This window comes from Artibeus jamaicensis, unplaced genomic scaffold (genome assembly GCF_021234435.1).
Source record: "Artibeus jamaicensis isolate MK-2021 breed Jamaican fruit bat unplaced genomic scaffold, CSHL_Jam_final contig_518, whole genome shotgun sequence".
Taxonomy (NCBI): domain Eukaryota; kingdom Metazoa; phylum Chordata; class Mammalia; order Chiroptera; family Phyllostomidae; genus Artibeus; species Artibeus jamaicensis.
This window is the reverse complement of record NW_026521870.1, coordinates 475,663-503,304: the sequence shown is the minus strand read 5'-3', so window position 1 is coordinate 503,304 and position 27,642 is coordinate 475,663. Positions and strand designations below refer to the sequence as shown.

At 34.7% G+C, this 27,642-nt stretch overlaps 1 protein-coding gene across 3 annotated transcripts in view; it reads right to left on the bottom strand.

Moving 5' to 3' along the window:
* ORC5 (origin recognition complex subunit 5) overlaps positions 1-27,642 on the bottom strand; it is a 99,629-nt gene that overhangs the window by 59,270 nt on the left and 12,717 nt on the right. For all 3 annotated transcript variants that reach the window (XM_037159326.2, XM_037159328.2, XM_037159327.2), the window contains 5 exons: positions 18,486-18,560; positions 15,172-15,283; positions 9,752-9,882; positions 939-987; positions 765-855 (listed from right to left, as the gene is read on the bottom strand). In XM_037159326.2, coding sequence (XP_037015221.2) covers positions 765-855; positions 939-987; positions 9,752-9,882; positions 15,172-15,283; positions 18,486-18,560 — 458 coding nt within the window. The remainder of the gene's footprint in view (positions 1-764; positions 856-938; positions 988-9,751; positions 9,883-15,171; positions 15,284-18,485; positions 18,561-27,642) is intronic.

Below are 27,642 nucleotides of genomic sequence, written 5' to 3'. Positions count from 1 at the left end.
TGGCAACCAAAAAGAGTGGACTAGAATATGCATGTGAGAACAATGATGACTTCACTGTACTAATCAGTGGGGGCAGCAGACACTGCTGAGTGAAGATATGTACTGTGTGGTCATCACATTCAAAATGACTATGTGAGTAGAACAATGACTCTGCATCAAATTTTGTATAAAGCTTGAACATTCCCCTGTAGAAACTATTTGGATGATTCAGAAGGCTGCAGCTATGGGCAACTGGTGATTGGCTGCTTCACCATTTCAATACAACCTCTCATGCATCACATCTCATATAGTTTTTTGGTGAAATATCAAATCATCCAGGTGATTCAGCACCCCTACAGCCCAGATTTGGCAACCTGGGACTTCTGGCTTTTCCCAAAACTAAAATCACCTTTGAAAGGGAAGAGATTTCAGACCACTGATGAAATTCAAGAAAATACCATGGGGCAACTGATGGTGACTGGGAGAACTGTGTGAGGTCCCAAGGTGCCTACTTTGAAGAGGCATCATTGTCCTATGTACAGTGTTTCTTGTATCTTGTATCTTCTTCAATAAATGTCTCTATTTTTCCTATCACATGGCCAAATACCTGCTGGACAGACCTCATATACCTCGTGTCAAATTATGTCCTTCCCTAAACAACAAGAAATAATTTAAACCTCTTGAGTTTTTTCCCACTGTGAGCAAGGTAAAAGAAAACTTGTATACTATAGTAAACATCCCAAATAAATATATGGAAATAATATACCTACTAAATAGAAAATTACCTTGATATTTCCCTGAGATAAACAGTCTGCATAGCTTTCTTCAAATGAGGTTCAATATTTCTCCAGAGTTTGCGAGTATCACGTTCACTTGCTATACCAAAGGGAAGAAAATTTCAGTAATTTACAGCTTACAAAATGTTTTTCAAAAAGCTTGGTAAATAAAATTATAGTTACCTTCTCCTTTAACCACAGGTTCACAATATTTAGGAAAATTAAGTACTGCCTGTAAATAAAAAGAACAAAAAATAGTTATCTGCCACAATTAAGAATTATTTTTAAGTAAAATTTTTATTACAATTCAGGCTATTTTAATATAATAGTTGAAGTAGAATGTTATTATAGATTATTACTGCAATAATAAAGCAGCAAATACTAATAATGGTAGTAAAATATTTCTTAATTGGCTAAATCCTGAGTAATCTATTGGCCCCTAGATATAAAACAATGCAACAAAGCATAATTTGCCATTTTAGAACAATTATGTTACAAAGGACCATAAAATACAAATAAAATACCCCTAGCCCAAAGAATTAACCTGTTATTTGCCAAGGTCTCTTCATCCTCACAAATTAAATGTCATCTAGTTCTATACAACTTAAACTATTTTGACTGGCAGCACCGCCAAGGACTGTCATAAATTCAAATTCTTAACATCAGAATCCTGGGGATGAGGCCCAGGAATCTATGTTTTAACAATCTCACTAGGAATTCTATGTATTCTAAAGTCTGAGAAGCACTAGTTAACCATAATTACTTAGTAGTTTTCCATAACTCTACACTGAATTCTACTGAAAGGTAGTTTAAGCAAACTGAGTACATGAGTTGTCCAAGCACAGTCTCTATATTTAAGAATACTTACAAAACCTAGTTCTTACTAACAAGTGGAATTCTAAAAACAAAATATTTGTTATACACAAAGTACTTTTCACAACTTTGGTTACTGACATTTAAATATGCTCTCTAACGTTATGCCCATTTCTCCTATACTAATCCGTGCTTATAGGCAAACTCCTACCTCCTTACATTAAGGTTATTTACAATGAAACTGAAGTACCAGACCACTGGTATTTTAAACTGCCCTCTCAAATACCCAGAGAATGAAAATATATAGGATACTAACAAATCACAAAAATATCCAAAGACGAAGAAGAAATAATTTTATGCAACTTTTTTATATTATGAATTTTTAAAACCACTGTACATTCTCCCATGTAATTTCCCATTATTCCTTACCATTTAAATATAAAATTTACTCTTAACTAGTCTCATTAATGTAAAGAGGGATAGGAGAGGTATAACTTTATTAAGAAATGACCAAGTGCTCAGGGCATTTTAGTATTCATAACAGTAACATAAGAAGCATAATTATCAAAAGTTAATTACGGCCACTAGTTCTCATTACTGACAACTGAACTTTCATTATGCCCATTTTTTGGCTGTGGAGACAGAAGCAAAAATATGCCTATAGACACACAGAGATTCCATTGCTTGAATTTATGATTATGAATCTGTGAGATGTTCTGGGAATTTACCTCAAAACCAATAAGATATCATGTTATGAGGCCTGATTCAGGTGAAACAGAGAATACAGACATCCCTAGTTTTATTGTGCTTCACAGATGGTCTGTTTTTTTACAAATTGGAGGCAAGACTGTCTACTGGTCAAAAACTTAAACTTGCTTTATTGCAAAATTGCAATACTTAATTATGGTGATCTGAAACCCAACCGGCAGTATCTCCAAGGTATACCTGTATTTCCCTGATATTGCAAAGAAAAACCTGCATTACTCTAATGCAAAACAATCTTTGATGAGTCCTGAATAGGTTGCCACAAGATAGGGCAAGCAATTTGAGCTTTTCCAACTCTTTCTCAGTGAGATTTTCAGAAAGCCCTCACTATCGTATTTGAAATTATTTGTGTTAGAAAATAATCTGATACATGTACATTGTAATAAGCAAAATTGTAAGACAGATCCCAAGACTCCTGGCCCCTAGTGTACACACACCTTCTGTTATTCAGTGAAACACTAATTTAGGCACTGCTGTGAAGGGACTTTGTAATACAATTAAGGTCCCAGGAGTTATACAATACTATTTATAGCAGAGTTAAAATAGGAGGGGATCAGATAAATTGGACCTAATCACACGAGCCCTTGAAAAGCGAAGTTTCCTCTGGCTGGTCCCAGAAGTTAGAGATTTGGTGTATGAGGACTCAATGTGGCCTTGCTGGCTGGTAGATGGAGAAGGCTCTGTGGTCAAGAATGTGTGTGGTCTCTAGGTCTGAGACAGACTCTCTTCGCTGATGGCAAAGCAAGGGAATTTGGGACCTCATTCTTACAACCAAGAGGAACTGGATTCTGTAAGCATTCTGAATGAGCTTGAAGAAGTTTTTCTCAAAATGAGAATTTAGTTCAGCCAAAATTTTATTTTTTAGCCTTGTGATGTCCTGAGCAGAGAAGCCAGCAACAGAGTACCTGGATTTCTGACCGGGAAAGCTGTGGGCTAATAAATGAGTGTTGTTTTAAGCCACTAAATCTGTGCTAATTTATTTTGCAGAAATATGAAACTAATATATATACCAAGTACAAATACAAAAACATACTCCATGGCTAAACACAAGTAATTCCTCAACTGTTTTGCCTTTTTTAAGAATACCTACATTTTATTTCAAAAACAGGAGACAAAAATCAGAAGTGAGAACATTTACCTTAACAGTAATTTTTAGAAATCTTCATCAAGCAATGAGACCTCACCATGTGCTAGGTCTTACTATTTTAAGTGCTCTATATGCATTAACTTATTTAATCTTCTAAATGATGCTATAAAATAGACATTATTATCATCCCCATTTTACAGTGAAGTTAAATTATGCTTCAAATCTCTGCCTTCTACTTTCATCAGCCAGAGAAAACTAGCCCCTTTTAAAGGACTCATGCGATTAGGTGAGAACCACCTGGATATCACTGTCTTAAAACAGGATATCCTGAAGCCAGAATGATATAAAAAATTAGTAAGTTGAAATTCAGATGAGGAATAAGATATTTACAAGGTTTCAAAGTACCTCCCCACAAAAATACCACCTTAATCAAAATGAACATTATCAGAAATGAGGTAAAATCCAATCTTGTAACAGCTGCCAGGATGCAATGAGAACGGCATCATTTCTGTGATATTCCTGTCAGACACATAACCCAAATCTAATCAGGAAAAAACATCGGATGAATTGAACTTAAGGGAAAGTCTACATACAAAACAACTAGCCTGTGACCTTCAAAGGTTGTAAGATCATGAAAGTCAAAGACTGAGGAACTATTCCAGATGAAAGTTCAAGAGACATGGCAACTAATTGCAAAATGATTCTGCTGAACTGGATTCTTTTGCTGAATCTGATGTGTACAGGTCTGTCCAGAAGGTATCCAGCCGTGCAATAGCAAAAAGAGACATTTATTGAAGCAGGTACTAGATATAAGAAACACTATATATAGGAAATGATGCCTCTTCAAAGTAGGCACCCTGGGACCTCATACAGTTCTCCCAATCGCCATCAGCTGCTCCATCATTTTTTCCTGAATCTTATGGACAGTCTGAAATCTCTTCCCTTTCAAAGGTGACTTTAGTTTTGGAAAAAGCCAGAAGTCGCAGGTTGCCATATCTGGGCTGTAGTAGGGGCTGAGTCACCTGGTGGTTTGATGTTTCACCAAAAAATTCTGCATGAGATATGAAGCATGAGAGGGTATACTGTCATGATGAAGTAGCCAATCACCAGTTGCCCATAGCTGCAGCTTTCTGAATTATCTGAATAGTTTCCATGGAGAAATGTTCAAGCTTAATGCAAAATTTAATCCAAATTCACTGCTCTACTCAGACAGTAAGTATGCTCACTCAGCAGCATCTACAGGGGGACCCACTGACTACTACAGTAAAGTTGTCATTGTTCACACATGCACATTATAATCTGTTCTCCTCAGCTGCCAGGTTACATCTGTGTCATGCAAACCATTCTCATTATATTAAAAATGGCTGGACTTTTTCAGGGCAGACCTCATATTATTGGAACAACTGGACAATCTTGAGTTGGGTGTATCAGATTGTAGCAATAAACCAATTTTCTAATTTTGAAGGGCGTACTGTAGTTATGTAGGTGATGTTTTTATAGAAAATTGCATGCTAAAGATTCAGGGGTGATGGGGCATTGGTCACAAACTTACTCTCAAATGTTTTGGGAAAAAAGAGGAAAAGTTCCTTTTACTATATTGGCAATTTTTTTAAATATTAAAATTGCTTCTAAAATTTTAAAATCAATTAAAAAAATCCAATACTTTCACTATTTTGAAAATACCACACCTAATAAAATAACTCGAGCAAATTATTGATATGTCAGTAAGTACCACTGAATGTGGTTGTGATACAAAAGAATTCTTAATTATCAAGGCCATAAATGAAGGCACCCTCTGCAGGCCTAACTGGAAAAGGTATCTTAAATACCACTTTTTGCTTATGTTATGTCTAAAGACTATGTGACCTGTCAGATATGCCACAGGTACATTTAACAGGGATGAATATCACAAATAAAATGTTGGGCAAAAGTAGATAGATAAAAAAAATGCATGTTGTATATTTACAGATAGTTCTAAAACAAGCAAAACTAATCTTTAACATTATAAGAATAATGGGGAGCTTCAAAAACAAGGAAAATCAATCTTTTATTTTATTTTTTATTACATAAATTAACCCATTTATTATTGGCTAGCAATGTTTCAAAATTTTTAAGTAAGAATTATGATTACCTCTGGGGAAGAATGAAAAGGCAGAAATTGGAAGCATGGAGTAGGCTCCTGAAATGCTGGTAATTTACTACTGTTTGACCTGGATTATATTTACACAAATGGTTTTTGCTTTGTGATAATTCATTGTGATACATATTGATTGATGCTCTTCTTTATGTATGGTATACTTTAATCAGTTAAGAAAAAAGAAAAGAAAAACAAAGCTCACTACATTATTTCTCCTAATTAAAGACTTCACCTCTCCCTGAAGTACCCTTAACCAAAGAGTAACTCCTTTCTGTGAAAAAGTCATTCTCATGCAAATCAATACAGTATATAAGAGGGTGCTAAAAAACACCCATTTATCCAGCCATCTCAGGCCAACTGACAATCAATGGGATATCACTTCTGCCAGATCACCCTCAAACTTCACATGACTTTTAAATACCTGATACAAACCTACAGCAGGTATTACCAGTCTCCATACTTGGGCTCTGGTTTATGTTCTTGCAGCTAGTAAAATTTCAACCAATTTTTAAGCCCATGACCTTTTTGCTCAGCAGAAGGAAGTAAACTAAAAGTAACTGATCCCCCACAGGTTATCAGGCATTTTACCTGCGTTCCTTTCTTTTTACTTCACAATATATCTACTTAACAGAAGAGAAAAATCACATTTGAGGTGAGGTAATTTGGCCAGATCATAGAGCTGGTAAAGGAAGAAGTTTCTTCATCTGTAAAATCAGGATTTGTGATAATACTTTCCTTCATGGGGTTGTTGTAAGAATTAATCGAACTAATAAAAGTAAAAAAGTTTACAACAGGGCCCAGCACACAGTAAGTACTCAGTAAAGGCTGGCTCTTATTTAAGAGGTAGTATGGTACAATGCTTACGAACATATGCTATGGAGCCAGACACCATGAGTCTTTATCCACAAGCTTCTTTTTCAATTCAGTTCTCAGGAAGCATTTTTCCTATCACACAATCCCATGGCAAATAAGCAAAAATAACTAATATGTACAGAAACACCTTACTGTATATTGTCTTTATGAATCCACTGATAGCTGCAGGACAAATCTGCAAGCGTTTCAGAACAATCTTTTCCTCATAAAAATATTGTTTAAAGAAACACATGAAAGAATTTGAGATCTGAGAATGTCATGATACCATTTGAACGAGCCAGACATTACCTTGGGTTGGTCAGTTGCATGTGAGAAAGCTAAGTTATGTGTGAGGCATCAGAAGTCTATCTGTACTTTACGCAGCTTCTCTGTGCCAGCTCCTTTGCTGTCCTGCTACCTAGTGCCCTCACCTACTCTTCTAACATCCAAGAGCTCATCTACTTAGCCCCATGCTCAAAAAACGAATGCAAAACCTCTATTCCCCAGGAAATGCTGGCTATAAAAAGCAGCTGTATTATTTAATTGAAATAATTCACCAAATATTAGTGATCCTCATAGAAATTATTTGTATTTTATAAGAGGACTATTTATTCAAATGACAGTGTTATCAGTAATACCATCTAATATCTTTATAGATATTCTTTGTAAGCACTTTAATGTAGAGAATTTCATTTTACACTCATAAAAATCATATGAGGTATATATTCTTAGTCCAACTTCAGAATGAGGAAACAAAAGTATGGAAAATTAAGGGTCATAACCGACATGACACAGTTGGTAAGCAGTAGAACTAATAAGGTATTTCAATATAAGTCCTCCACTCACTATATGTCATATATACACTTCAGTTATTTGGCATTTTCTTATTAGTCACTATGTCACTCACTAGCCACTACCACTAGCCACACAGCCAAACAAATCAACAACAACAAACAGACATCAGAAATGTGGAATTGCACTCTAAAAGACTGCTAAGCTCTAGCTAAGCAATTCATTTTACTGATCAATTTCTAAGAAAATTATGATATTGGGGGTAAAAGGTTTGAAATACAATAAACATAATGCATGACAGATGTTTAAAAATATGCAAAACTAAAATTTAGAAAATAAATTATTCTATGGATGGCATTAATGTGAGTATAAAAATAACTTCTTTACTTAAACTTTTAAAAAATTATAATTATTATTTCTTAGGAATAATATATGTAATGTCAGAAAAGACAAACCTAAATAAATACTCAGAGTACAACTTTAATTTTTCCTATCTCGTGCTACCTGCAGAACTAGCATCCAAAAAATAAGCCTTAAAGAAACACCAATTCCTAAAGCAAATTTAAAAGTATATAGAAAAGATGACTGAAAAAGAATCTTTGGCAGGTGATTTATTAAACTTTCAAGAAATATGCCACTTGCAATCTTTGAAATAAGTAATACTATCCATTTGAAGGAAAAAAAGGAAACTGTATCTTTATTCTCCTATATCTACATATGGAGAAAATAAGAACACTTATTTTTCCTCCAATGGTTAAAGATCATGTAAAAAAATTTACTAGTATTACTAATAGTAATAAAGGATTAGACCATAATTCAAGCTTCAAGTCTACGAATATGATGTAATAACAAGAAAAGTTGTAATCTTATTCCTAAAATCATTCCTCAGTGAAACCCAAAGGACTTTATAAAATACCATATTTAAATATATATATTTTTCCTTTTACATTTTTTCTAGAAATAGTTTCTGTAAATAATTCTTCCTTCTTGTATAATCTAGTTTTAACTGGCAGCCATCACAGATTCCCACGGGTTTCAAGGACATCAGTGCTAAGGAGCGGAAACTGCAAGTTATTTCCCAGGACCGACAGTGGATGAGTACTTGCTCCCAATTCCATCCACACAAGGACAGCTCTCTCCTCTCGTAAAACCCTCTGCTGTCATTTCCCTTGGGTACCAGGGATCCAAGACATTCAAATTCTAGACAGATGTTAGGGATTGGCTTAAATTACAATAACTTGTCATTTGTTTGTTCCTTACCCACAAGATGCTTGAAGCTACATCTAAATCAGAAGAGGCCTAAAACCTGAAACTTCTGAAAGGTAGTAAATGTGAATGTAAGTTTTAGATAGTCATCTTGCCCTGATGCTGGCTCAAACACACACTGAATCCTTCTAGTAATACTTCAGAGAAAAAAGAAAAAGAGCAAAGCAAATGTGCCAATTAGAATCTGTTACTTTAAAAGTTAACTGTTTTCCAAGGGGGGTAGAATCAGGGGAGGGAGTTGGGGATGGCTGTGCTAGGGGACAGTGGTGGGGGGAAAAGGCAGACAACTGTACTTGAATGAATAAATAAATAAACAAACAAATGAAAGTAACTGTTTTCCAGCCTTAGATATGTTACTACTTTCTGTTATATGGAGAGACCTTATGTATTAATTGAAGGTTTCTAAAAGGAAAGCCAGATGTTCTTGCCTTTCTTTCTCATTGCCACAATTAAAATAAAAAAAAAAACTCATTAAAGTAAACACAGGGTCTGGCACAAATAATGCCCCCTTTTACTATAAAATCTTGTATTACAAAATCATAAGCATGTAATTCTGTAACATAACAATATCACACTCAAGCACACCATATGACACTTTAGGTGAAATGTTCAAATTAAAACTAAAAATTATTCCACCTATGTTATTACCCTACCAACCACAGTCAAGCAGGCCTTACTTCCACAGGACCCTGTATATTTCCCAAACTGTCTACGAAATATAAACTGCTTTTCTAATGTTTAAAAATACTTGACTAACATTTTCTATAAATTATAAAAAGTATTAAGTTTTATAGATTAGTAATTCAAGGCCAATGGCTAATGAAAGACCTGCAATTAAAGCTTCTGACCATTTTCAAGTTCATTTAGATTCCAGACTGCTATCATCACTACACACATAAAACCTGAAAGATATTTCTTACAAAAACCTATCAAAAAAAATGTAACATTGCTTATTAAGTTTTTACACCTTTCTATTACTCTTTATTTTGATTTTCACAGAGTTCTACATTTTTTGCAACTAGGGAAAGAAAAAGAGAAAGGGAGTGAGGGGGAAACGCTCCAAAGGACAAGTGAAAAGACCTAGCTAAAGATAAATGGAAGTTTTCTAATCAGGCCAAAATTTGCACTCACCTACAGATTTCTTCCTTTCTATGGTGTATTAGCCTCAAAGGGCCAAATCAAAATTTCCAGAATAAATTTTCAATTTCCAACCTGCCACACACCATTTCTTCACGGAAAAATCTTAAAAGGCATACTTTTCTTTACAACAAAATGCTCACCCACCAAGTGACTGAGCTCTTTCAAATCCCGACAGACAGTGTAGAAAACTCCAAGAAGAATATTAATGTAAGCAGCATAGAAATCGGCCGAATACTCTGGAGGATGATCGTGGGACAGGATCTTTTGAAGGTTCCCTGTTCCCAGGACACAAACATAGAATGATTATTACAGCACCCTACTTATATATTCTAGCATTTATAACAAAGGTTTAAAATAGCAAGAATTAAAGAGTAATAAAGCTGCTACAATAAAAAAGTAATACAAATCTTGAAAATGAGATAAAACAATTCTAAACCTGTTCTAAAAAAATTGTTAAATGTTGCTTGAGATAAATATTAAACAGTGATATCTAAAGAAAATTTCAAGAACCTTATTACTGGCAAAATCAGTATCAGAGAAAGAATAATACATTCATTTTATTTTTCTGCCTATTAAAGATAGCAACTTGTGAAAACAAGAAGGGCACAATTTAAAAAAGTAGGGCTACTACCACTACTAAAAAATGCTCATTTTTTTGTAAAACTAAAAGAGTTCATAAATATTTTAATGACAATCATCATACTTACTTTGTCATTCTTTTTTTAATAAACTGTTTTCTTCCTGCAACTTTAGTATCTTAACTCTGTATCTCTTCTATCTTAAAGCCTTTATATAGTATCACACATTTAGAGTCCTAAGCTTGTATTTATTTATCTTTAATATTTACTGCTTTTAAAGAGAAAGGGAGTGGGGGAGAGAAACATCAATATAAGAGAGCACCCCAACCAGGGACTGAATCTACAACGTAGGCATGTGTCCTGACTGGGGATAGAGTATGCAACCCTTTGGTGGTGAGATGATGGTCCAATGAATGGAACCAAATTGTATTTCATCCTGCTGGAAATATTATATTATAGAAGTGAAGTTAAAATTAAAAAGAAACAACCACCTATTATTCAAAATTTCCCAGCTATGGTAATGAATCAATTCCTTATTGCAGTCCCCTCTGACTTCTTGGTACAATGGTCTTTTTTAAATTAAATTTATTGGGGTGAGATTGGTTAATAAAATTATATAGGTTTCAGGTGTACAATCCTTCAATATTGCAACTGTGTGTTTACCACCCCCTGCAATGGTTTCTTTACATTTCTCAATTAAGAGCTCTTTGAATTTTACTTATACTTTAAACATAGTTCCACAGGGTTCAAGACTTTTGCAATACTTCCAAGTTAAAACTCTTACAGGATGTTCTGATCACATCAATTCCCTTTTGTTTAATGTTCCAAACAAGTGAGCATTTATACAATGGTTTGTATGCCATCTACCAATAGTTCCTCACTTTAACCATTCTCTTATTCTTATTCCTTACAATGAGTTAGTTATAGGTGCAAGATCAAACAATATATGTGGACTATCAATAGCTATTCATGAACAGAAATTTAGAAAAAGCTATATTCAGGGGATCTTTTAAACAAGGTAGTGATTTAAAAAAAGACTGTTACTTGATTTACATTTCTATGTCACAGCTACTGAAAAAAATACACAGAGGACAAAGCTTGACTTTGGAGTCTATATATTTTTATATTCTAATAAAAAAATGTAAATCTAATATCACTAAGCATTTTTGGCTATGCATGGGAAAATATATGATGCACAGAAAATTTCCAAAGATCCCTTAAAACTTGGAGATAAGTATATTTTCTAATAAAAGTCACCACATAACTGGATAGATAGAAGAAAAGAAGGGATAAGTGGTCAAACAGATGAACATACACAGGCAAAAAAGATGATCTGATGCATGGATGAGGAAATTTGGAGAAGAGTTAAGTCTCCAGCACAGACTATACTCCTGCGCTCCTCCTGAACATCTCCATCTAGCTATCCCTTACTGGTGACACTGCCATGTGTGAAAGTTGATTAGATGTTACCACTGACCCATTTCAATCCTGATGAAAGTCCTGTAAGAATCAGAAATCTTACTGTGTTGCTGTAGAAGTAATGAGCTGCTCCGTAATAGGCTACAGACAAAATCTGAGAGTACAACTCAATATAAGCCATGTCAGCTCTAATAGTCTAGGACTATTCAAAGTTATTAAAAAAATACCCCATCTCTAACAGGAAACTAAAAACAGTGCACTCACTGGTAGTAAATAACAGGAAGAAAAAAATACTTGATTGGTCTTCCAGTGTCTTAAAATTTCACTATCAAATTACCATTTCTAATATGGATAGAAACTTCTGTTTCTAGTCTTGATGGCAGAAGAGGCTCCAGAAATACTATCCTATAATAAACAACTAAAAACTGGACAAAATACAGAAAACAACGACTTTCAGACCCAAACAACAGGCAGTAAAAGGCTGGGATATGTGAGAAATGGGAAACAAATGAGATGAGTCCCACCATCAGGCAGGCTCTCTAACTACAGGGAATTTTAGAGTTCCAAAAGAAGTACATTACTCTCACTGACTTAAAGAGACAGAGCTGAGAGTACAGCAAGCTAAGGTAGCTAGAATTTGTGAAGCACAGAACGTAACAGAGCTATGTAAGAAAGAGATCCAGAGATCTGTAGAGGTTCCCCCTGAGTCTTGGTTGAATACCAATGTGTATATGAACACAGTAAAACCCAAGGGGAAAAACAATTATTGGAGAGCTATAACTCAAACAGTTCCCAAAGTGCACACATGCGAACCATTCATGTTGCCACCAGTCAAAAAGAGAAACTGCTGAGTACGTGGGGCATTCAGCTGAGATCCCAGAAGGGCTATGTCTTAGAACTGTAGCTAAAATTAGCCATGGAATAAAGAGTAGATTCTAGCTCCAAAGAAGCTTAAAAAATAGTCCTGAAAGGGTCAAATATAGCTTCAACTAATTTAAATGCTTACCAGAACATTCAAAAACAAAAAACACAATATCATACAATCAAAAATTGCTAACCACATGAAAAAGCATAATGGATACCTGTAATGGAGAAAAACTAGTCAATAAAAAAATGCCCAAAATGAAAGAGGTAATAGAATTAGTAGACAAGAGCATTAAAACAACTATTACAAATATGCTCAAGGATATAAAGGAAAACAAAAGTATCATGAGATCTGAAATGAAAAATTCCACTAGATGAGATTAACTGCAGATTAGATACAAAAAAACAGTGAACTTTTAAAGATATAGAAAAACTATCCTAGATAAAACACAGAAAAAAAGTATTTAAAATTTAAAAAACAGAGATCTAGTGGGACAATATCAAGTGGTCTAACATACATATAATGCAGTCTCAGAAAAATGAAAGTGGTACTTAAATTTTTGAAGAAGTAATGGCTGAAAATTTTCCAAAATTTACAAAACTTTACATTCATGTATCTAAGAAGTTCAACAAATCCCACATAGAATAAATAATATTTTCCCCCTTTTTATTTCTTTAAAGTCCAAATAACAAAGTATCATAGGGTTTATAATAAATGTAGAAGTAAAATGCAGGGCAACAACAGCACAAAGGTAGTGAGGTAGATAAATTACAAGTTACTGAGATTTTCATATTATTATCAGAGCATAACTTATCCTAACTGATACAATAACTAACTGAAAACCTGATCGCGGACATTATAATTCACCTGAAGAAAAGAAAAATGCATTTCCAAAAAAATGAGCAATCTTCATGTGGCAGAGACCAGAAATCGAGAATTCTAAAGTTTGCCCCTAGCCTCTGAGTGTAGAGGGTATCCTCAATATCAGACACCATATTCCTAAAGATGGCATATGTATCAAAGTATTACATAATTAGGTGACTCAGCTGCTCAGATTATCCTCTTGCTCTGGTTCCATGCTTACTTATTCTGACTCCAGTTTGGCTTATCAATTAATGCTTCCTTTCTGAATGCCTTTTTGCGTGATTTGGTATTTTTTGCTTTAAAGAACAGTTAAAATGTAAACAGCACTAGAATTTAATAATTAGACTAAATTAGTCTCGTTATGATATACTTTTCAAAAATCTATTAGCTCACACTTTCTAAAATTGGCAAGATCACTTCACTAATTTAATTATGCCCTTAAATTTTCTCCATCTATGTTGCTTTATATCTTTTCACTGTTTAAATTTTTAATCAAATTCTACAATTCATTATACCATACTTTACCTCAACTTTACTAAGATGTAGAAAACCACCATTTTTATTATCTTAAGTATTCTAAATAATTTTTCAATATTAATGCCTAAAATGGGTCATGAAAAAATTTAACTTCAAATAGTGATGACACAGGTATAAAGAAAACTTTTTTTAAATATTTTTTTTTATTTTTAGTGAGAGGAGAAGGGAGAGAGGAACAAAGGGAGAGAGAGAAACATCGATATGCAGTTGCCTCTCCCACACCCCTAACTGGGGACCTGACCCACAACCCAAGCATATGCCCTGACTGGAAATCAAACTGGTGACCCTTTGATTTGCAGGCCAGCACTCAGTTCACCGAACAATACCAGGCAGGGCAATAAAACTTTTTAATGAAATCCTTTGATTTATTCTGTTCTTCCTACCCATTTCTCTTGTCCTTATTTTGTGATTTTCATGAAAGAGATGCTATTAAAAATAAGGGCTCCTTTTATCTATTTTTGGGTTTTTTTTTCAACTTCAAATTAGTTAAGGCAGGAGGTGTTTTTGATTGCTGTTCTTGTGAAAACAGGCAAAAATGTGATCTAAATAATGAATGTTCACAGCTGATTAGTGCAAAAGGCTGGTGTTAATGGGCCAAGGTCAGGGAATACTATTTTTTTCAGAGCCTGCTAACCACTTTGTGCTTCACAGTTATAATCTTTGAATCAGAAGTATCATATTTGTATAGTGACATCACAGTATTAATCCACAAAACTATGCAGGAACATAAAAAGCTATTGTTTTCTCCAAGATAAAATTATCAGGATCTAGGAAACATACGATTAAAGACAAACCAAAAAGAAACAAAAAACACAAAGGCTAGCAATTGGCACTCTAAGAGTCACAGTAATAAAAAATGAAATTTACAAAAAGAAAAATACACCTCCCATCTTAAGCCTAGATATAGTTCAGGGTAAATAAAGATTTCAATACAATTTTAATGTGCTTTGCCCATCTGATCTGACCTTATTTGTATGGGTGTTACAGCTACAATATATACATCTAAATTACTACCTAAAAAATGTTAAAACACACCACTACCACAATATGTGAGAAACTGCTTATTCAAAAAATTTTAGTTGTTACATAAGAATTACCCCTCAGAGTTCCAACATAAAACCTATATAAATGCAGAAGCATAAGCAACATTTTATTGAGACTGAACATAAGCTTTAACAATTTAAGACATTAGAGTATTAAAAAAAAAGACTTAGAGTACTTCCATCTGAAGATGCTAGCTTAATCTTCCAAAGGTTATATTACTGAATTATCACTTGTCAAAACAATGTTTTAAAATTTACCTATGCTATAATCAGGGAAATACAAGACAAATGGCTCAAAGCATCCAGTACTTGGACGAAACTTTTCCCAAATAATTTCGCTGAGAAAGATCACAGTCACATTTCTGTCGCACTGGAAAAGAAAAAAGAAGTAACTGAAACATTTTAAAAATCTTAATCAGAGCAGTAATTCCATTTGAATTTTTCTTTCAAATAAATCCAGCAAAGTTTCAACATATAACAAATTATTTGCATATTAATATGCCATATTTAGAAAACCTAATCAAGGAGTTCATCCACTTGCAAAGTTTCATACATAATTACTTGGAATTTCCATAAAACATTTAGGTTAATCAACATTTCAATTACCATGAATGCTAGGACTTACTTCATAAAAATTAAGCAACACATTTGCTTAAATGATTAAGACAAAAACTTTTTATGGGAATTTTCAAAGAAATCATTATCTTTCAATCAGTAAACAAAAAAAGCAAAAACTTAACATCTATCATTAAAATGGCTAACAGCAATTCAGGAAAAAAAAGAAATATGAGTTGAAGAAAAACAGATAAGCCATATTATATAACCACATACCCATTATTGTTAGAAAAATTTAGTTTTTAAAGGTTATTTTCAGATAAATTATTAAGTAAAGCTGACTTTACATATACATTAAAAATAAAAACAAGTATGATCTAAAACACTAGCATTAAGAGACTAGACATCTTTTGAAGTATATTTAGAAATTATAATTAGTATAAAAAAAGAACACTAAGAGAAGAGACCCCATGTACGTTATCCTTCTTCAGAGTGGCCATGAATGCCCTATACATGCTAGTTAGAATCTATTGGGAGACACCTCTGCATCCTCAACATAAACTTTAGCTTTTCCCACATTCTTTTACATCTTCCCAAGTTGACAAGCAGCTTCAACAATAATTCTCTTCTCTGGTACAGTGAAGATTACTGTGCATGTTTTAATTTTCCTCAGTTTCCATAATTAAAACTAAAACAAAAATGAAAGCTATTCTGTTCTGTAACTATTTTTTTTTTAGATTTTATATATTTATCTTTAGAGAAGAAGGGAAGGAGAGACGAAGGGAAACATCAATGTGTGGTTGCCTCTTGTGAGTCCCCTGCGGGAACTGGCCTGCAACCCAGGAATGTGCCCTGACTGGGAATTGAACCTCGATTGTGTGGTTCACAGGCCCGAGCTCAATTCACTGAGCTATGCCAGCCAGGGCCTATTCTTAGGCCCTATTTCATAAATAAATTCTTAGGACCCTATTCTTAGGACCCTATTTCCTAAATAAATTATACTATACTTTGATGGTGATTGACTATTAGTTGATTCTTAACTTACAGGTAATCTTACATTCCAATTTTCATTATTTAGAAATATTATTTTGGCTAACAAAGGCAGCTGAGTTCAATAAATTAAAATTCTACAAAATCTAGCATCTTATGAAATAAAAGAAAAAATTTTACTTTCAAATGCTCTGTCTTACAACATTAATTTTTAAGAATCCTTGAATTTACTTCTATAGGGATAAAAAAGTATACTCTAAACACAATCTTAATTCAAAGCATTAAGTTGTTTTGGCTTTAAAATAATTTCCAAGGGGGATAAATAGTAATAGAAAAATATAATAACAATAAATTAAAATGACTGTCCAAAAGCATTTCATAAAATCAGTTAAAAATACTGAGAAATTTTTAAAAATGTATTTTCCGTCTGAAAGGATTTAAAGTTGGTAATGTTCTCATCTGTTCATCTAAAAGTATTTCATTTCAATCAGATAAATATTTAATATTAAAAATGGGAAGTATTTTGCTATATTTCTCATAAACAAAATACATTTAAAAAAAAATCAAGCATGTTTTCAAAAATGCCAAAACAATTCTCTTTTCTGGTAGAGTGAAGATTATCGTGCATCTTTCCATTTTCTTCAGTTTCCACAATTAAAATGAAAATAAAGTGAAAGACCTAAGTACTACTCACCATTACTGGACAGGAAGGGAAAAAATCGGTAAGCTATACTGGAAGGGCAAGAAGACGTCAGGAATGCACTAAGGATACCAGATAGGGAGTCCAAAGCAATGGAAAATACTGGATTTGGATGCAAACAAAACAATGAAATAATAAAAGAGAGTAGTTGTCCTTGATCTCAGTAGTAAATGCTCAGAGTTAATCAAACTGAAAAAGGCTAGACTGGCTGAGGAAACTTCCAGGATAGGCCGCCAGGAGCAACACTCAATACACTTAATCTCTTCCTGTCCTCTCCATATGGGCGCCAGAAAACTATCACTAAAAGTGAATTTTAGGAGTTGGCCTTGGACATACAATAATTTCAGTGGTACTTGGAAAGCCTCTCTGAATTTCTAGCAGTTTCTCAAATTTGAGTGTGTTTAACTTTTCAAAGGTGGAAATGCTCTAAGCATTATCTCCCCAAATATTTACTTAATTTTTATTATGTTACTTAATACTTAAATAATATAGACATAAAACTAGGTAGATATAAACTATTTATGCTCAAAGCAACTTACAAAATTATAAATCCAACACAAATTTATAAGATAATGCAAAACTAGAACACCAATAAAATTTAAACTGGCATTAACTGACTAAGACAAACAATACTGTTGGCTCAAACTAAACCTTTGCTGGCTTTGTGAACATGGTTCTAACACAAAAACAGCCATAGTTCTATTGAATTTAGCATAACTATACCAACTGGTATTCGTGAACAATGAATTTTCTCACCAATTCTCTTCACTTAAACTACTGTAAAACCCGCTGTTTGCCCTAATAATATTTGGCTTTCACCTGACACATACACGAAAAAAGATACCTGTTCTCCCAGGCCGCAACAATTAGAGTAGTATTACCATTATTCAGTGGCAACACAATTGAAAATTGAAATATAAAGCTGGTCCTGTTGCTGAGTGATCATGATATAGAACTCGAGATAACCCAGAACAGACATACCATTCGTATTTTAAATTACTAAAATGTTAAGAAAATTTTAAAATTCTTGCAAGTTTAATTAAAGTCTAGCCACTGCCATTTACTTTAGCAAACACCTAAAATCTTTTACTAGAAATCAGTGTTAGTCACTTACAATTAGGAACAAAAGCTAAAGTTGAAGAATAAATGTTATCAAGTTACAAACTGCTATGCCTTTGAAAAGAATGCTAATATCACTCATAACAGATAAATGCAAATTAATATATCATATCATCTCTCACTTATCAGACTGGTAAAAGGACAAATATTGACAACATAATCTATTGATTATGCCATAAGGAAAAAGAGACTCTCATACATTACTTACCAGTTCTTGTAACCTAAGAAACCCAGGCAAAACATTCACTTCCATATCTCTGAGATACTCTGCTTTATCGAGAACCTTATAAAAAAAAATGCAGCATCAAAATCAATTTGCAAAGCTCTTTACAAAACATTTACAATTATGCTTCAAATATTATAAATATTAATGTACAACTCAAGAATTAAAGTTTCCATATTAAAAATTATAATTTTTAATTGCTATTTATATTTGAAGATATTTTACATAAGTTTAAAAAGTGGACTATAACATGTTTTAACCCAAATTTCTAAATAGAAAATGAGTCATTTTGAGCTACATTAAAAAGGTTTACTTTACAGGTATACTATGAAAAAGGCATTAAGATGCTCTAAGGACATTTTCTTAGGTTTCCAAGAAATACAACCATGTGCCTTTTTTATTCCCCTTGATAAAAGATAAATGTCCACTGTGAACCAAAAATTACAGTTTTGACTTCTGGCAAAGATGGAGGTGTAGGTAGATATACTTTTCCTCCTCTGATAACCAAAAAAGGACAATAACTAATATAAAAACAAAAAAATAACCAGAACTGCCAGAAAGTCGAACTGTATGGAAGTCAGACATCCAAGGAGTTAAGAAACATTCATCCAGACTGGTAGGAGGGGTGGAGATGAGTAGTCGGGATTGAGAGGATACTGGCAAGGTGGCGCTGGCGGACAGAGAGGTGGCAACTGATGGACCCACGGCTGTCCCACATTTGCATGTGGGTAAACCAGGAGGAACAACTGGGGAGCGAGACAGACCACACAACCCAGGGTTCCAGCGTGGGGAAATACAGCCTCAAAACCTCTTAGTGAAAAAACCTGTGCCAGATAAGACAGCAGGAGAAACTCAGCCTCACAAGAGAATTCATTGGAGAGACTCACAGAATCCTAGAATGTACACAAACCAACCTACCTACACAGTAATCAGTACCAGAGGGCCCAATGTGCTTGTGGGTAGCAAAGGAAGTGACTAAAAGTCTCCAAGAGCTGAGCAAGCAGCACTGTTTCCTCTCTGACTCCTCTCCCACATACAGTGCCACAACACAGGGATGTGGGTTGTCCCACCCCTTCGAATACCTAAGGCTCCACCCCTTACTACATAACAGGCACACAGAGACCAAAAAATATGGCCCAAATGAAAGAACAGATCGAAACTCCAGAAAAAATACAACTAAGCAATGAAGAGATAGCCAATCTATCAGGTGCACAGTTCAAAACTGGTAATCAGGATGCTCACAGAAATGGTTGAGTATGGTTGCAAAAGAGAGGAAAAAGTGATGGCTATGAAATGTGAAATAAAGGAAAATGTACAGGGAACCAACAGTGAAGGGAAGGAAACCAGGACTCAAATACATGGTATACAGTAGAAGGAAGAAATAAATCTTCAACCAGAACAAAAGAAAGAAACAGGAACTCAAAAAAAGAGGAAATGTTTAGGAACCTTTGGATAACTTTAAACATTCCAATATCCAAATCATAGGGGTGCCAGAAGGAGAAAAGGAAGAGCAAAAAATTGAAAACTTATTTGCAAACATAATGAAGGAGTACTTCTCCAATCTGGCAAAGGAAAACAGGCTTCCAGAGAGTCCAGGAAGCACAGAGTCTCCCAAAAAGTTAGACACAAGGAAGTATAAACCAATAATTACATTGCCCAAGATTAAAGGTAAGGAGAGAATCTTAAAAGCTGCATGAGGAAAGGAGACGGTTACCTACAAAGGAGTTCCCATAAGACTCTCAGCTGATTTCTCAAAAGAAACCTTACAGGCAAGAAGGGTCTGTAAGGTATTCAAAGTCAAAGAAAGGCAAGGACCTACATCTAAGATTACTCCAGCAAAGATATCATTTAGGATGGAAGGGCAGATGAAGTACTTTCCAGATAAGGTCAAGTTAAAGGAGTTCATCACCACCAAGCCCTAATATAAAATGTTAAAGGGACTTATCTAAGAAAAAGAAGATCAAAAGTACAAACAGTAAAATGACAACAAACTCACAACTATCAACAACCAAACCTTAAAAAAACAAAAACAAAAACAAAAATGAGGTATGCAAACAACTAGAACAGGAATAGATTCACAGAAATAGAGATCACATAGTGGTTTATTAGCGGGGAGGAGGAGAGGAGAGAATGGAGGAAAAGGTTCAGGGAATACAAAGCATAAATGGTAGGTACAAAATAGACAGGGGATGTTAAAAACAGTATGGGAAATGGAGAAGCCAAAGAACTTATATGTATGACCCAAGGACATGAACCTTATAAGGGGAGGGAATGCTGGTGAGAGGGGGGTATAGGACAGAGGGGAATAAAGGGGAGCAAAAATGGAAATGTAATAACATATTTAATAAAATATAGTTTTTTTAAAAATTAAAGTTCTCCCTGACCCAAGAGACACACACAGAAAATTCTGGATTTCATCATGTAAAATTTTTCTTGACTGAACTTGAACATCATGTAAACCCTGTTTAACTAGATAATGAATCATGTTAAAAAAATAATAAAATTTTCAGTGTTAACACAATGCTATTGGCACTGTTTTTTAAGAAAAGATACTTATCTATTAGAGACGTAGAGTACCTGTATACAGACTTATGACTCAAATATATATGATATATACATATATAGTAGATATATAGCATAGATACAATATACACATATATTTTTATGGACTGATGTGATTCAGGAAACAATGAATAACGTACAGGTGACAAAAAGGTCTGGCCACACGTTAGTAATTATTGAAGCTGGATAATGGGTTCATTTTGGTATACTATACTATTTCTTTTTAAGATTTTATTTATTTATTTTTAGAAACAGGAGAAGGAAAGGAGAAAGAGAGACAGACATGTGCCCTGACTGGGAACTGAACCAGCAACCTTTTGGTTCGCAGGTCTGTGCTCAATCCACTGAGCTATACCAGCCAGGGCCTATTTTTATATTTTTGAAATTTTCTTTAAAAATTCTTTAATATTTTTAAAAACATCTGTTGAAGATGTTATCCATTAGTCCATAAAAAAAATCAAGGTCTTAAAAACATTATTAAAACATTTATTTTAGCCCTGATTAGGTGGCTCAGTTGGTTGGAGCACCGTCCCATACACCACAAGGTTGTGGGTTCAATCCCTAGTCAGAGCACATACCCAGGTTGCAGGTTCTATCCCCAGTCAGGGTGCATGAAAGTGGCAACTGGACATAGACAAGAGTCAAGTGATCTACGTTTCTCTCACATGATGTTTCTCTCTCCCTATCCCTCCTCCCTCCCTCTCAATCTGAAATAAAAAATACATACATCATTCAGTGAGAATAAAAAAAATTCACTCCAACATTTTTTACTTTGTTATGGGAATTTTAAAATATACATAAAGTTAGGAAGATTAGTTCCAGGAATTCCCATATATCTCATTCAACAGATATCAACCAATAACCAATCTTGCTTTTTCTATCCACTCCCCACTTTTCTCTCTACCATCTTGCTGACAATTTAAAGCAAATCCCAGACATACCATTTTCCACAAGTATACCAATATAGAGATACAATTGGTGAGTTTTTTAAAAAATATAACTACAGTATCATTATGCCTAAAACTTGAATAATATTCCTTAATATCATCTAATAACCAGTATTCAAATTTTCACACTCATTCCGTGAAGGGTTTTTTTTCTATCCACACCTGAGGACATTATTTTTTGTTTGTTTGTTTGTTTGTTTTGTTTAAAAGAAGGAGGAAGGGAGAGAAAAACATCAGTGTGAGAGAGAAACATCAGTTGGTTGCCTCCCATTCATGCCCAGACCAGGAACGGAACTCACAACCTCTAAGTACGTGTCCTGACCAGGAACGGAATCCTCAACCCTTCTGTTATGGGACAACAACGCTCCAACCAACTGTCCCACACCAGCCAGGGCCAATGAATGTCTTCTTAGAGTAAGCTTATTTGATTCAGGATCCAAAAAGGTCCAAACACTGCACTTATTATACTAGGCTTATTTGTCATCTAATTCTGTTTTAAATAACAGTTCCACTGACCCTTCTTTTTTCCTTGCTATTTGGTAGAGAAACCAGGTTATCTGTCATGCAGAATTTTCCACATTCTGGATTGGCCGATTGCATTTCTACAGTGTCATTTAATGTGTTCCTATGTACCCTATATTTACTGTAAAATAATAGGTAGATCCAGACTTTTGCTCAGATCCAGATTCGAGTTTTAGGCAAGAATACTTCACAATTAATGCTGCCTATTTCTTACTGCAAGCATACACTACCTGCTGTCTCTATTTTTTGTCAATTTAGACTGACTAACAGGTTCAGGTGGTGTCAGCCTGCTCCATCCATTAAGTTCCAACAGCAGCGTTTCACCTAATGATTTCAGCATCACTTGATAATCATTACCTATGTATATTATTTAATTAGGGATTGCAAAACTATAATCTTTATGGTTCTTTCTGCATATAGTAGAGGACATTTTCCTAGAAAGAACTTTCCCCCATTCCCTATTTGCCTACCCAGAAATAAAGTTTAAACAGGACAAAAGGGATTAATGCTTGAATCTTTCCCTTTATGTACCAATTTTCGGAATAATGAATGTGTAACTGTCTTAGCTCTCTGTGGTTGCTGTAACACATTACTACAAATTTGGTGCCTTGAAACAGACAAAAACTTTATTCTTTCACAGTTCTGGAAGTCTAAAGTCTGTAATCAGTTCCACTGGGCCAAAATCAAGATGTTGGAAAGGCCATACTCCCTCCAGCAACTCGAGAATATAATCTACTTCATGCCTCTCCCAACTTCCGGTGGCTGCCAGCATTCTTCAGTGACTGAGTAGTTCAAATCTTCAGGACCAGCATCTTCAAGTTTCTCACCCTTGCTTGCCTCTGTTTCTGTTACCCAGCCATCTCCTCGGTGTATGTGGTGTAATCAAATTTCTCTCACCTCTCGCCTATATGGACATTTGTGATTATATTTTGGGCCTATCCAAAAAATCCAGGTAAATCTCCCTATGTCAAGATTTTTAACTTCATCAAATCTGCAAAAACTCATTTGCCAAATAAGGTGACATTTACAAGTTCCATGGATTAGGACCTGATGTCTTCAGGTGCCACTTATTCAGCCTACTACAGTGCCTTAGTAAAATCCCATGGTAACCAAGGAGCTGGCATTTTGGGCTTTTTATATATTTATTATCATGAATTCATGGATTTTAACATAACCAATGTGCTAGCATCTACTGAATTCATTCTTTTTGATAGTCAAATTGCCCTATCGTTAGCCAGTTGAAGCCCCTTCAAATTGACTTTGTCTTTTTTTACCCCCAGCTTTACTGAAATATAACTGACACATGACACTGTGTAAGTTTAAACGTTTGTGTTGATTTAATACACTTATGTATTCTAGGATGATTACCACCATGACATTAGCTAACACCTCTATCACCCACATAGTTACCATTTCTTTTTTGTGGTCAGAACGTATAAACTGTACTCTACTTACTTAGTAACTTTCAAGTATATAATACAGTATTAACTATAATCACTATGTTCCACATTAGAATCCTCAGAACTTAAAGTCTGTACCCTTTGACCAACATCTCCTCATTTCCCTTTACCACCTAACTATTGGTAACCACCATTCTACTTTGTTCCAATGAATTTAGCTTTTTTATAGATTCCACATATTAGTGAAATCTATAGCATTTGTCTTTCTCTGACTTGTTTCACTTAGCATAATCCCCTTAAGATTCATCCATATTGTTGCAAATGGAAGGATTTCCTTCTTTCTCATGGATGAACAGAACTCCATTATAAAAAATAATATAAACTGAGCCTTTTCAAAATGAAACCAGAGCTGCAATTCCTGAGGAACTACCTGGCATGTCTTGTTCCTTGAATCTTTATGCTTTGTTAGACCTTTGCACTGGGTTAAAATAACATTCTTTTACAAACAATGGTTTGTAAAGCCAGCAGGAAAGCAGACATCCTGATCACAAAGACTGATGATTGTGGATTCTCCATCTGAAGACAGAATCAGTAACCTATCATAAATAGCCTAGAGTAGCTCAGCCTATTAGCATCAATAGGAATTCCTTCTTCTTTTCACATCATTATTTTTTTCCTTTTCTCATAAAAACCTCTTGTTTTCACCCGGTAACTGGGACAGTATTGAGTTTCTGCCTAAATCTGTACTACCCAAACTGTAATTCTTTGATCCCAAATAAATACTTCTCGCCTCTCATTTCAGCTTTTTAATTTTAGGTTAACACCAATACCACATCTTCATCCACTGACAAATATTTAGGTTGTTTCCATATCTTGGCTATTGTGACTAATGCTGTAATGAACATGGGAGTGCATTATCTCTTCAAGATTCTGAGTTACTTCCTTTGAATGAATATAGAAGGTCTGTCCAGAAGGTATCCAGCCGTGTAATAGGAAAAAGAGACATTTTTTAAGAAGATACAAGAAATATTGTACATAAGACAATGATGCCTCAGTCCCCTTCAAATTAGGCACCTTGGGACCTCACACAGTTTTCCCAATTGCCATCAGCTGCCTCATATTTTCTTTAATCCCACCCACAATCTAAAATCTCTTCCCTTTCAAAGGTGATTGTAGCTTTGGGAAAAGCCAGAAGTCGCAGGGTGCCAAATCTGGGTTGTAGTGGGGCTGAGTCACCTGGTGATTTGAGTTTCCCCAAAATACTCTGCAAGAGATGTGACACATGAGCAGTTGTGTTGTCATGATTAAGCTGTCAATCACCAGTTGTCCATAGCTGCAGCCTTCTGAATCATTTGAGTAGTTTCCACAGAGGGATGTTCAAGCTTAACACAAAATCTGATGCAGATTCACTGCTCTACTCGCTCATTTTGAATGTGATGGCTACATGGCAAACATGGTCACTCAACAGCATCTACCACCCCACTGACTAGTACAGTGAAGTCATCATTGTTCATGCATGTGCATTCCAGTCCCCTCTCCTTGCCTGCCAAGTTACATCAAGATAGCACAAACTGTTATTGCTATATTAACAATGGCTAAACTTTTTCCAGACAGACCTCGTGTACCCAAAAATGAGATTGCTAGATCATACAGTAATTGTATTTTTAACTTTTGGGATACTTCCATACTGTTTTCCATCGTAGCTGCACCAATTTACATTCCCACCAATAGTGCAAATGTTCTCTTTTATCACATCCTTGTTAACAACCAGATCCTGTCTTTTTGATGCTTGCCATTCTAATAGGAGTGAGGTGCTATCTCACTGTGGTTTTGATTTGCCTTTCCCTGATGATGAGTGATGTCAAAGGCCTTTTCATGGACCCACTGGCCACTGGATATATTGTCTTTGGAAAAAAATATTTAAGTTCCTCTGACATTTCTTAATCAAACTGGTTATTTTGCTACTTAGTTATATGAGCTCCTTATGTATTTTGGATATTAACCCCTTATCAGATATATGATTTGCAAATTATTTTCTCCCATTCTATAGGTTTTTTCATTTTGTTCATGGTTTCCTTTGCTGGACAGAAACTTTTCTTTTTAAAGTTTAAAAAAAAACATTTTTATTTATTTTTAGAGAGAGAGAAGGGGAGAGAGAAAGAGAGGAAGAGAAACATGGACGTGAGAAACATCGATTGGTTTTCTCTCATGATTACATGTCCTGACTGGGTACTGAACCTTCAACCCAGGCATGTGCCCTGATCAGGAATCTAAGAGGTGACCTTTTGCTTTGGTAGACGATGGCCAACCAAGTGAGCCACACTGGTCAGGTCTGGGCAGAAGCTTTTTAATTTGATGCAGTCCCACTTGACTATTTTTGCTTTTGTTGCCTTTCCTTTTGGTGTTAAACCCAAAATATCAATGCCAAGAGTGATGTGAAAGACATTTTTTCCTATGTTTTCTACAAGGAGTTTTACAGGTCTTATGTTCAAGTATGAATCAATTTTAAGTTGATTTTGTGCATGGTATAAGATACTGACCTAGTTTCATCCTTTTGCATGTAGCTGGCCAGTTTTACAAGCACCAGCTACTGAAGAGACTCTCCTTTCCCCACTGTCTATTCTCGGTCCTTCTGTTGCAAGTTCATTGAACATGTATATATACGTGGGTTTATTTCTGAGCTCTCTATTTTGTTTCAATGGTCTGTGTGCCTATTTTTATGCCAGTACCATACTCTTTTAGCTTTATACTATCGTTTAAAATCACAAAGTGTGATGCTTCCATCTTTCTGAGGATTTGTTCTTCTTTCTTAGGAGTGTTTGGACTAGTCAGAATCTTTTGTGATTCTATACAAATTTTAAAAGTATTTTTTCTATTTATGTGAAAAATTCTACTAGAATTTTCATATGGATTGCCCTGAATCTACAGATCACTTTGGGTAGTAAGGACTTTTGAACAATATTAGTTCTTTTCATCCATGAGATTCTTTGTCTTTTTTAATATATATATTTATTTATTTTAGAGAGAGGGGAAGGGAGGGTGAGAGAGAGAAAGAAACATCAATGTGTGGTTGCCTCTCACGTGCCCCCCACTGGGAACCTGGTCCACAACCCAGGCACATGCCCTTACTGGGAATCGAACTGGCGACCCTTTGGTTCACAGGTCTGTGCTCAATCCACTGAACTGAACCAGCCAGAGAAAGATTCTTTGTCTTTTTAAAGTAACCCTAAAAGTAGTTAATAGTTTCCCAGTTTTCTATTATGGCAAGATGTTCTAGGTTGTACATTTTCTTCCCAGAACTGAAATCACTCTTTTTCTAAAGAAAGCTGTTTAATCATTTATACTTTATTAATGAGTCTTACTGCAAATTATAATTATTTAAATTAGAAATAAATTGAAATGTACAGAATATATTATTTCTCAAAATCATCCACACTGTTTTATATTTGTTTTATTAACAGACAAATTTGAAACAGTATATGAATAATCAACTTAAGATATTTCATTTCCAGTTAGTTTAGACAAAATAAAGCTAAAATTATTTACTGCTAAAAAATATCAGTTAGTTTCCCCACTGTGCCTTCACATTATTCAATTCTCCCATCAATCTCCATTTAAATAACTCTCTAATTCAGGACACAGTTTAATTCAAATAAATTGGTCAATTTTTATCTCTATTTTAATACAAAACACAAAGTTGGAACCATAAAT